The sequence below is a fragment of the Berghia stephanieae genome, chromosome 3 (genome assembly GCF_034508935.2).
Source record: "Berghia stephanieae isolate SIO BIC M18660-M18661 chromosome 3, UCSD_Bste_1.3, whole genome shotgun sequence".
NCBI lineage: Eukaryota > Metazoa > Mollusca > Gastropoda > Nudibranchia > Aeolidiidae > Berghia > Berghia stephanieae.
The window spans coordinates 47939870-47952369 of NC_088362.1; the positions used below are offsets into that span (position 1 = coordinate 47939870).

The window sequence follows — 12500 nt, forward strand, 5'->3', positions numbered from 1 at the left end:
TTCCTGGCATTTTTGTGGCATAATTATAAATGAATACTTAGGTTGGAGGTAACTGCAAATATTTTTTTCATTTTTATATGTTCATTGGATTATTTCCCTTATTCTTCCTGATGTTGAACCTCAAGTTTGAGGACCGAACAACAATCGATTTCATAAGATAAAAGCAATTAAAATAATAATCCCCCCCCCCCCCCCCCCCCCCCAAAAAAAAAAAAAAAAAAAAAATTAAAAAAAAAATTAAATAAATAAAAATAAAAAAGAAATATTTTAAAAAATGAAAGAAAAAGGAATCGATGAAGGATTGCTGATCGCACGACAGGATGAGCTTTGGCCTTTGGGGATGTTTTGGGGTACAAAGTGATGTTGAACGATCAACGCTGTCAGATTCCGTTGCCTTGAGTGGCTGGCGATTCTATAGTTTAATAGAGGATGGGTAGAAGTGATTGACGTAGGTGTTTCTGCTCCCGCTTTTGTTAAGCTTGTATACCATAGACTGTGTGTGATATTTATACTTTTGGATAAAATAAAATCTACAATTAATTTAGACCAGATTTCAACACACATTTTCTAGAATTCACTTAACCAAGGGAAAGTACCTGACGATTAGAAAAAAAAAGGAACAATAACACAAATTTACAAACCAAAAAAAAAAAAAGGTGGGGGGGGGGTGGCGAAATAAATAGAGAATTATATGCCAATATCTATTACGTCAATCACCAGTAAAATACTGGAATAGGTAATATTTTCTAACATTATGAATAATATAGGGGCCAATAAAATTTGACAGTATCACACCATGGTTTTAGGGGGAAAAAGTTCATGTGAAACACAGCTGTTCATAATAATCAATGACTTTACAGAAAACATAAGTAAAGAATTACAAACTGATGCCATTTTGTTAGACATCAGCAAGCTTTTGACAATGTTCACCATCATACATTGGCACTGAAATTATGGAGGTATGGAATATGAAACAATGCATTCCAATGGATTAAGTCCTTCTTGACCAATCGAAGACAAGTAGTTGTGGACGGTGCGTCATCAGAGTCAGCCCAAGTGGTGTCTGGTTTTCCTCAGGACACAGTTCTCGGCCCCCTCATTTTCTTAATCTACATTAATGATATGGCAGGAAGACTTACACCAGGAGCTCAACTGAGATTGTTTGCAAATGGCAAATGACAGCTTTCTATATTGGACAATAAGAACTAAACGTGACACAGAAATTCTCCAAGCCGATCTATATATCTTATAATGCTGGGAAATAGAATAGGATAGCATGGAATTCCATCCTCAGAAGTGTCAGATTCTAAAATTCACAAACAGGAAAATCATACATTCAACATACACAATGCATATCATCGTATTAAAATTGAGCAAGGCGAAATATCTAGGAGTGAAAATGGCTAACAAACTAAATTCGAAAGATCATGTTTCATAAATATGCAAAAAAGCAAACTCTACTTTAGGCTTCCTCAGAAGAAACTTATACGAAAGCAGATGGGAAATAAGATTAAAGAGCTATATTTCCAAGAAATCGAAACACTACAAAGCAGAGCAGTGAAATTTACAAATCAAAACAGCAAAGATAAATAACACGAAACTGAGTTAGATCTTGAACCGCTACAACAGAGAATAACGCGTGACAAAGTGACAATATCCTGCAAGGCCTAAACGACCAAGCGACATTACTATTACCCCTCGGTGATATTCAGCAGAATAAGAGGAAGTCATCCAAGTTTATTGTTCCCCACTCAAGAGTGGATGTACACTTGTACTCGTTCATACCATCGACATTGAGACAGTGGAATAGTTTCACATTTCCAATGAAGAAAAATACTGTGGTCTGTGGAATCTTCAAAATTGAAGTTACAGAAGAAGAAGAAGAAATCTACAATTGTAACTGGGAAGGCAATCCATGTTAATAATAACAATAATAATAATAATAATAATAATAATAATAATAATAATAATAATAATAATAATAATAATAATAATAATAATAGTAATAATGATAAATAATAATAATAATAATAATAATAATAATAATAATAATAATAATAATAATAATAATAATAATAATAATAATAATAATAATATAATAATAATAATAATAATAAAATAATATTAATAATAATAATAAGTTATTTATATAGCCCTCAACTTCCACATAATTGCTCAGCGGCGCTTTACAATATTAATTGTCATTCAAACATTCATTCTTAGACATTTTATTTGAGAATACATATGAAGAAACAAACACGGGGGCCCCATACACATGTACACAATCTCAAACACGGATACATTTACATTCATACACGAACAAACACACCCATAATTACACCGATATTACTCACTAACATTAGTAACTTATTCTAACGAAAGACATTTGAATTGATAAATTACAGACAAAAAAAAAAAAAAAAGAAAAAAAAAAAAAGTTCAGTTATACTGTCGTTGACTGATTTTTATTATTATTTCTTTTTGGAGGTGGTTTGGGGGGGGGGGGGGGGTTCCCATGTATTTTTCCTCTCTGCTTTGCCTTGTACCGTTTTATAAACACTTTTTCAAAGATTATTTGCCTCACACCAGTGCCTCCTCCCGAATTTCTCACTTTGATACTTTCAAAAGACGGCTTAAGCACGTTAGTGGATATTGTTCTATACAAATGCTCACGTACCTATTCCCCCCTTTTATCTCCAGGAAGAGCGCAGCGTCTTAGACAAGAACAAAGAGACGTATATAGACGTCACACAGGTTGGATCCACCGACAGTGGAGAGGAAGAGGAGAAAAAGCCTGTTCTTAAAGACAAACTGAATGACAATCCAGTTCGATACGGCGTCATGGAAAAATAATTGTTATCCTCTTTCCTTCCTGTGTACATTAAATGTGTAGTAAAAATCTATGTATATAAACAAATGAAATAAAGCCATGTAAATATCTAACTTTATGTGTTTTATATCATGTTTACTATAATTTGTGACCGCTAAAAACGGTATTATATCGGAAACGTGAGTGGAGCAGGCACTAGTGTTGATAATAATAATAACACGAAATGAAGTGAGTAGAAAGGGCCGGAAGACAACAGAGAATAAAAACTTCGCGGCGGTGATGGGGGAATGAACCCGCGACCTTACTGGTACGACAACTCCGCCTGGCCGGAGAGATCGTGACTCTACCCTATGAGCTATCCACGACGGCCGCGAAGTTTTAATTCTCTGTTGTCTTCCGGCACTTTCCTATTCCTATCATTTCGGAGTAAATATAATAAAATTTAATTTTAGACATAGGTTACAAGAAATAGTCCTTTGGAGCCAAAAGGCCAATGGGGTCAGAGTTTATACCGGTTTCTGTAGCGTGAAACAGACAATAGCAATTGCTTGCTATCCTTTGGAGAGGACGGTAGTCTATCGCAAAGTACTTTCCGCTAGATCTAAATAGACCCAGCTGACAGGGGGAGTCAGAAAAAATTATCGACTGCACCCGGGATCGATTTCCCGGTCCCTTTTCGTGTGAAGCGAGCGAGTGCTCTACCGACTGAGCTATCACCCCCCCCCCTCCCCCCGGTTACGAAATGTAACTTATAAATGAATTTGAGTTCTATCTAAAGAAAATGCCTTCATTGAGGAAATGAAATTTTGTTCGTTACACTGTTAAAAAAAACAACAACAAAAAAACACAAACACACACACACACACACACACACACACACACACAAATCTGATCATTTTGACTTTATACTCAATGCCTTTACTTAACTTGAGTGTTTATTTGTCAAGCGCAATATCCAGTAAACGTGCGCAAAGCGCTTTAAAGGGGCGCTCTACGCCACAGCAACACTAAACATGTAGGACGAGACACGACGCCTGGTCGGCGATAATTATAATATTTTTTGTACAGAGACAACACTCTTTTACGGTCAGGTACCCATTTTACACACGAGCATGATGAGAGAATGTGAGTAAAGAGCCTACTCAACTATGCGGGACTCGAACCCAAGACCTCCCAGTCCGAAGGCGAGTGTCATGCCACAAGACCACACAGCCGGACAGGAAAAGAGATAAAGACGGCGAGACACAATAATAAACGGCCATTCAAAGAAAAGTCCCCCCCCCCCTAAAAAAAAACCAAAAACAAAAAAACAAAACAAAAACAAAAACAAAAACAATTCAAAGAAATACAAATAATCAATCAAAAATCCCCCCCTCCCCCCTTCCCCCCCCCCCCCCCCCCCAAATAAAACAACAACAACAACAACAACAACAACAACAAAAAAAAAACCCTAAAAGTTAACCAAACAAAAAACAAATTTTATTTTATTTGTTTTCCACGTTAATTTGTGAATTGTTGTGCTGACGAGGGGTTTGTACCCGAAACGTCCATTGTCTGTATTGTTCCCATACGAAGCCTCTTCATTTTCCCTCTTTCGTTGGTATTTTCACGATCACCGGCTTCAGTTAGCCCCTACCGTTTTCTAGAATACAAGCATGGTAGCATTTTCACGATAACAACGCACTCACTAGGTCGTCTAGGCCATATAATTATCGTTGCCCTGAAAAACACATAAAAATACACTCAAGTCCAAAAAATAAAAAATAAAGTACATAATACGAGGGGCTTCCAATAAGTATTTGAGCTTTTATATAGCGCAATATCCACCAAAGCGCTTTACAAGGGGTCCCTAGCCAACAGCAACACTTACCATATATGACTAGACATGAGGCCTGTTAGGCGATATGTATTACAATATTTTTTTTTCGAACACAGACGACGCTGTTAATAGCCAGATACTCATTTTACACCTGAGTATGGTGAGGGGATTCGATAAAAGAGCTTTTTTTTTTTCCAAGGACTCAACTCGGGACTCGAACTCAGGACCTTTCGATCCGAAGGCAAGTGTCATACTACTAGACCACAGAGTCGCACAAGGAATGAAGCTACAACGTTGAAATTTGGCGTGAAGGTAAATCTCAAAATTATTCACCAGCCACAAGCATACATTACATATATGCCATCGGACGATGATCTTCAAAAGTCCTTCGGAAAAAAAAATAGATTTTGTCTTTGGAGAAAGCTTTCAATTTCAACTCGCCTGTATACATTTCATCATTATCCTTATCGAATTACGATATCTATGCCTTTCGGGGCTTTTTTTCAATTTGGTGAGTTAAAAAAGAAAAATCAGATGGTGCCAAGAGAGAGAGAGAGAGAGAGAGAGAGAGAGAGAGAGAGAGAGAGAGAGAGAGAGTGTGTTTGGGGAGGGGGAGATAGATAGATAGATAGAGAGAGAGAGTGAGTGAGAAAGAGAGAGAGACAGAGATATATAGATAGACAGATACATATATATATATATATATATATATATATATATATATATATATATATAATAGATAGATAGATAGATAGATAGATAGATAGATATATAGATAGATAGATAGATAGATATATAGATAGATAGATAGATAGATAAATAGATAAATAGATAGCTAGATAGACAGATGGATAGATAGAGAGTGAGAAAGAGAGAGAGAGAGAGAGAGAGAGAGAGAGAGAGAGAGAGAGAGAGAGAGAGAGAGGGGGGGGGAATTAAGGTGGGGAAGGCAATATGTCATACGTTTAATTCTCAGCTGTTTGTTTCTACTGCTTTTAGGGAGGTTTTTGTTGTTGTTTTTTTGTTGTTTTTTTTTTTTTTGGGGGGGGGGGGGGGGGGGGTTGTTGTTGACGTGTTGCGGAGTAAAAGGATCCCTTTCCTTACTTTTCTTCGCTGTTTTTATTTTCATTCTCCCTTCAATTCCACCTACCTTTTTTTTTAAATTTCCAGAGAAGGAAAATGTCAGTCAAACATTGCTTAATGTTTATTGTGAGGTAAAAAAAAAAAAGGTTTCAAACAGATTTTCAAAATGCAAAAACTTATAACAGCTATGATCGCTATCCCTATGTTGGTTGAAATAGAAAGTTTCCAGTGATAGAATGACCTTTTTAATTGAGCTTTTTTATATCGCGCAATATCCACTAAAAGTGCTCAAAGTGCTTTACAGGGGGTACCTGACCAACAGCAACACTTAACATTTAAAACGGGGCATGACGCCTGTTAGGCAATATTACATTTTTTTTTTCGGACAGAGACGACGCTGTTACGGCCAGGTACTAATTTTACACCTGAGTACGGTGAGAGAAAGTGAGTAAAGAGTCTTTTCCATGGACTCAACTATGGTCCGAGCGAGGCTCGAACCCAGGACCTTCCGATCCGAAAGCGAGTGTCATACCAGAAGACCGCATAGCCGCTCAAAGGTAGCCTGTCAGGATCACACCATCCTGGCTCCAAATTTAGGAGTGCCATTTTTCCAGAGTGAATTTCGAACTTTTACCTTCTTTGGAGTGGAAGAGGGAGGTGTTTTCCATTGCATCTTCTATGTTATCAATTGATGGTTTCGGCGTTACTGGGCATTAGACAATCATAATAACCTTTGATCGCTACCCCGAATGTTTGATTGGCGCGTCTTTTTATTATTATTATTATTATTATTATTATTATTATTATTATTATTATTATTATTATTATTATTATTATTATTATTATTATTATTATTATTATTATTATATTTTATTATATTTATTTGTTTTTAAAAAAAAAATTTTTTTTAATTCCCTCCCCAAAGGCCATAAAAGCAACATAATATGATAGTGTTTAAGATGGATATAATTTCTCAAGCGACCCGTAGCTCCCTTTGGCACAGCCAAGCAGCGAAATTTGGTCAGCCCCACAGCGTTGTACAATTACAAAACTTGGAGGAAAGTCTGGGAAGGAAAGACGGCATAATAATATTACTGGAAGATTGTGGAGGTTGGGATAGGAAAGGATTGGGGAAAAGAAAAAAAAGGAGGTGGAGGAAGCGGAGAGAGAGAGAGAGAGAAAGAGAGAGAGAGAGAGAGAGAGAGAGAGAGAGAGAGAGAGAGAGAGGGGGGGGGGGGGGGGGGGGGGGGGGGTTGGAAAGAGAGAGTCCTTAAACTGCGAATAAATAATTCTACCCATACGGAATAGGAAATCTTTTATTTGGAATCGACGACTTTGGTCTTTCATTGGTACATCAACTGACAACAACAATAAGAGGGTTCAATCTAAGAGCAGATCATGGATTTTATGTTTGGGGAAAAAGATGAATATTATTTTGATAACCAGTGGTTTTTTATGGCTAATTCATCCTATATTTGCCAGGGAGCAGAGAGGTAAGTTGTAGGTAATTCATATTTCTAAAATTTCCTGTCGAGGCTCAGACCAAAATTGAATGAGAAAATGGAAACGACGCCAACGAAAACTTAAAAAGAGCAGGAGAAAATATTCAATGACACTGACACTGGTGCAGTGGAGGTTTTTTGATTGGGCTGAACACTTAATCATATGAATTAACAAACGAAAAAGAAGTCAATCTAGTGGCGATGCGTCTCAAAAAAGACGTTCCCAACTGAAACTGAAAAGCAACGAATCAATTTTCTCATCCAACTCCACAATAACAATATCATCAGATTACTAGGACTAGAGTATTAGTTAAAAGTGAAACTCTCCCACTCCCACAACTCAACTGTATTATATAGATAGTGGACTTTTTTTCATTAGTAATTTCATTTCAAAATTGAAAGAGAATCTTGTATTTTTAATTTTTAAGAAAATTGAAATTTTTTTATGACTTGAGTTGACCAGACCTGGGCGTTATTCGTCTTTGTAGTTGTAGGTGCACAAATCTAGTTCTAGTGTCAGAGGTGAAGTTCCCAGTCTCACCAATTAGCGAATAATTAGAGTGGGAATCCTTCATTTTGAAGAGAAATATTTCGGCAATAAATTTATTAAATTTAAAACTTACACGTTTCAGCTTTTTTTATTTTTTCAAAATGAAGTGCTGAATTCGCAGTAGTACTGCGAATAGTAGGGCCACCGTGGAACCACTATTCGCAGTAGTAGAAGCGCTCTCCCATCTCTGAAAATTCGTTTTTGTCCCCTCATTGAGCACAACACTATTTTCTGATAAAAATGACGTGTTGTCGAATGGCTTGAAGTTGAATGAGTGTGTTAGTTTGAAAAGGAAAGAAAAGGAGGGTTGATTGAAACATTTTGTGTGACTGAGAATTAATATTTTGAACGTTTCAACTTGTTCTTCAAGTCTGAAATTAGACAAGATCGTGTTTCGCTTTGTTTTTGAAAATGTCCCTGTCCCCATGTCTCCGACTTGATCATTCGTTCACATCTTGAAATCTATCAGCTTATCTGTCAGATTGCTTAAATGAGAATAGTTCCGTCGCCCTTTATTGTATTATTTACTGTTAGTTGAATATATTTTATAAAGTTCCAGGAATCTCTCTCTCTCTCTCTCTCTCTCTCTCTCTCTCTCTCTCTCTCTCTCTCTCTCTCTCTCTCTCTCTCCTCTCTCTCTCTCTTTCTCTCTCTCTCACACACACACACACACTGCGAATAGAGGTGGCCTTTTCAAAATTTGCTCATAACTTTATTTTTTAAATGGCCTGTTTTGATTTTGATTCTCTAATAATATTCGACTTTATTTGCTATTTTGTGTTTAGACGAGGTCTGTTAGGAAGTTATGCTTTCCTGATATTCTTAAATGACTTGGATGACATCACAGGATCATTAATGGGAAAAAATTTCCTGTTTTAAAAGTGATCGACCACGGGTGCGGACGAAAATTTTCTGTCCTCCCAGCAGTGATTGGGTTGCTGGATCTGTTAGATCTGGTGGAAAGTTCTTTGCAATTGATACGGATAGACTCTGGTTTGAGCTTGAGCTTTGAGTTTTTTTTATATAGCGCAATATCCACTAAACATCCTCAAAGCGCTTTACTAGGAGTCCCTAGCCAACAGCAACATTTAACATGTAGGACACGACATGAGGCCTATTAAACGGTATTTTACAATTATTTCAGACAGACAATTCTGTTAATGGCCAGTTACTCACTCAACACCTGGGTCCGATGAGCTAATGTGAGTAAAGAGCCTTTTCCAAGGACTCAACTATGCACTGAGCGAGGCTCGAACTCGGGATCTTCTTTGCTTCCTTCCATGTTAAGCCTTCAGTTTTCAAATCCTTCATCCATAAATCTCTCCTGCAGTTTTTTTCTAGGCACCCTCCTTTTCTCATTCCCTGTCGTTTCCTTATCAGAGCCTGCCTTACAATATTTGTCGCAAGCTTTCTCAGGGTATGACATAGCTATTTCCATCTCCTCCTTAAAAATTTTACCTCAATTTCGTCTTGCCCTGTCATTTCCCATTGATTGGTATTTCTAATCTTGTCATGTCTGTAGTTATACTTTTTGCCGTGTTCAAGCGCCATATTTCTGAGCCAAACAAGGATTATCACAGCACTGATCAGAGACAAGAGCCCTCAATGATAGCAACTCAGATTTTCACCTATTTTAACTCCCAATCTAATTATACAAAATTGTAAAATAGTAGACCTTCAGAGCTATAAGGTTAAGGAGCTGATGTTCATCCTGGTTTTTCTAATGATTAAGGAACCATAACAAATGCATGCCCCCTTTAGATAGGACACCGTTTATATTGAAATTGAAAGTACTTTCTGCTAGTTAGAACAGACCCAAATACCTAGTTACACGGAGTGAACATAGAGGTCAGAAAAAAATCCTAACTGCACCCTCTTCTGGTGTGATGGATTATCTACCAACTGAACTATCAGGTTCCTCTTTTTTGCAATTAAACTTTCTGTATTTCAAAATTACGCAATTCTGCTTTCTTTGTAGATTTGCCTTTTGATTTTTCCAAACTTTCGTTTATTTGAAAAAGGAAAATGCAGCCTTTATTAACACATTGATTTGACTTAGCCCAAAATTAAGCTCTTATGTTAAATGGCTTTGAGGCCATTTTTAGAGATTTGTTTCTGCTTTTAAAGTTATTATAAACATTGACTGTAGATGAAGAATTGGAAGTATTTTATTAGAGGGGTGTTTTTAATTATATAAAACAAAATCTTTGGACAACTTTTAGGTCAACACCAACACTTATGACCACTAATCAAATATGATTGACAAGTTGTTTTCCGATAAGCTGATCAAGAATAAATATTTCAAAAGTTTATTTAAAAGATCAAAGTAATTAGGGGGGGGGCGGGGGTGTACAGGGGAATTTCTCTTGAAAAGTAAAAAGAACGAATAATATGAGGTGGGTTAAGAGGGAACCTTCGCCCTGCAAGTAGTGCCTTACAAAGTGACAAAATATGAATCTAAAAAATACCTAAAGGGGGTTTGAGGGGTCTCCTCCAACTTTTAAGCTTTGAAAAGTGATTTGCACCAGTTTCCAGCATCACTTGTATGCTCTACATCAAAATAAATCTTACAAAATCACTTTCATTTTGCTATATGGTTGATGGTGTTGTGCTGAAAATTGACCAATTCTCTTGTTAAGAATGCTGGGTTATTACTATTATGTGATGTTGACAGTAATTGGGTGGGTGTATGCGATGGGTAGTGACTGCTGTGAAAATGTTGGGGTGGGGGTGGATGGGAGGAAATTTGACCATGTTAAATTTTTTGTTTTTTTGATACCAGATTTGATTTTTTTTAAAAAATAGATTAAAAAGAAATTAGTTGAAAATGTCATTTCTGTTCAGAAATGGATATGTGACCAATTAGATGTTCATTACATGAGTTTGTTCGGCTATGTGCTCTAGTATGACATTGGCCTTTTGACTGGAAAGTCCAGTGTTAACACTGCAAAGTCCCACTCTGATTGGCGCATAGTTGAGTCCTTGGAAAAGCTATTTACTCTCTTTCTCTCACCGTACTCAGGTGTAAAATGAGTACCTGCAATAACAGCAATATATTTGTCGGAAAAAGAAATGTAATATTGTCTAACAGGCATTGTGTCTCGCCCTATGCTTAAGTGTTACTGTTGGCTAGGGACCATTGTAAATAAAGTGTTTTGAGCATGTTAAAAAGAAAATTGAGCTTTTATATAGAGCGATATATATTAAACGTGCTCACAGTGCTTTACAAAGGGTTTAGTGGATATTCTACTATAAAAAGGCTTTAAACACTTTAGTTATAGATGAGACGGGTGGAAACCGTGCATTTTGGATTGATACAATTTTCATGAAATTCTGATTTTAAAAATATAGACAGATTTTGTGTGTTATTTACTGTTGCAGGTAGAATGCGATAGTAGAATAGAAATAAATGTATAGATGTAAACATATTTGTTGTATTCAGCACATTTTTAACTGAATCACCTTGCTCTCGTGCTGCAATACCTTTCTTTTTCTTTTGCAGTCCATGTGGAACCAAATTTCCATTTCCGAAATATCAAGTTGCCTAAAATATACCTTTTTTGTACTAGGGCTTTCACAACATTTGTTACCATCCATACCCAGACAAATCAGAGACAGTATGTGTAAAATGTTTATCTTTGTGCAGCTATGTGGTCTTGTGATATGACACTCGCCTTCGGTCAGGAAGGTCCAGGGTTCAAGCCCTGCTCTGAGTGAAGCATAATTGAGTCCTTGGAAAAGGCTCTTTACTAACAATCTCTCATTGTACTCAGGTGTAAACTGAGTGACTGACTGTTAACAAAATGTAATCCTGTCTCATTCTACATCTTAAGTGGTGCTGTTGGCTAAGGATCCCTTGTAAAGCGCTTTTAGCAAATTTAGTAGATGTTGCGCTTTATATAAACTCAAGGTTTTTTGTTTTTTTAAATCCAAAGACCCAAAACCAAGGTCCCTACCTATTCGCTGTTTCCAGACTAGACATAATCTCAGTAAGATACAGATGCAAATAATATGTGTGGACAAGTGCTAAAAGCCTGCTATTTCCTTCTGTCTTTTTTGTTTTAAAAATTTATTCCCCCTTTTTTTTTTTATTACATATAGTAAGATTATGCTGCCAACAAAAATATCTTCACATTCTCTACAAATATTTTGTGCTCCTCCATCAGTCATAAGATAATATAATTCAAACAGCTGAGTAATCTTCAGTGAATCTTCATGAAGTTTCAGCTTTCGTGGAATGGAATGGCATGGAGGGTCAGGGTCAGGTTTATTATAGAAACATGATTATCAGTTATAAGTTGGTGTGGAACTTGTTTCATTCATTTTTTTTATTGAAAGGCAAGTGAAATAGTGCTTATTTATTTAATTTATTTATTTATTTATTTACTTAATTTTTTTGTTTCTCAATGTAATAGAGCAGTTCCACGAGTGTGGGCAGCCATGGAATGTATAACGCATGGTTTGAGAATAATGAATATCATATTAATCTCGTAATTAAAGTCTAATTGAAAATTAACTCTCCCAAAGTAATTCAAAGTGGCAACCAAAGATAGAATAACATTTTTTTAAAAATGTGAAAGTAGGTCTGAGAACCCGAGGTCAACTGTCTACGAAATGTCTCTTGAGTCTTGAGACGTTCTTCCTACGTAAAAGTACATGTATCACCCTTCTTAGAAAACTTCCGATTCGTCATTTTTCAACCGACGTCTGTTGGTT

At 36.4% G+C, this 12500-nt stretch overlaps 2 protein-coding genes across 2 annotated transcripts in view; both read left to right on the top strand.

Moving 5' to 3' along the window:
* The window catches only part of LOC144967892 (uncharacterized), a 22015-nt gene extending 19072 nt beyond the window's left edge, over window positions 1-2943 (top strand). Inside the window, exon 8 of the mRNA XM_078905638.1 lies at window positions 2701-2943. Within this exon, the coding sequence (XP_078761764.1) occupies window positions 2701-2853 (153 nt within the window). The 3' untranslated portion in view covers window positions 2854-2943. The remainder of the gene's footprint in view (window positions 1-2700) is intronic.
* Window positions 2944-7077: 4134 nt separating this feature from the next.
* LOC144967893 (protein-tyrosine sulfotransferase 1-like) overlaps window positions 7078-12500 on the top strand; it is a 103025-nt gene continuing 97602 nt past the window's right edge. The window contains exon 1 of the mRNA XM_078905641.1: window positions 7078-7225. The gene's annotated coding sequence lies outside the window, so the exon portion shown is untranslated. The remainder of the gene's footprint in view (window positions 7226-12500) is intronic.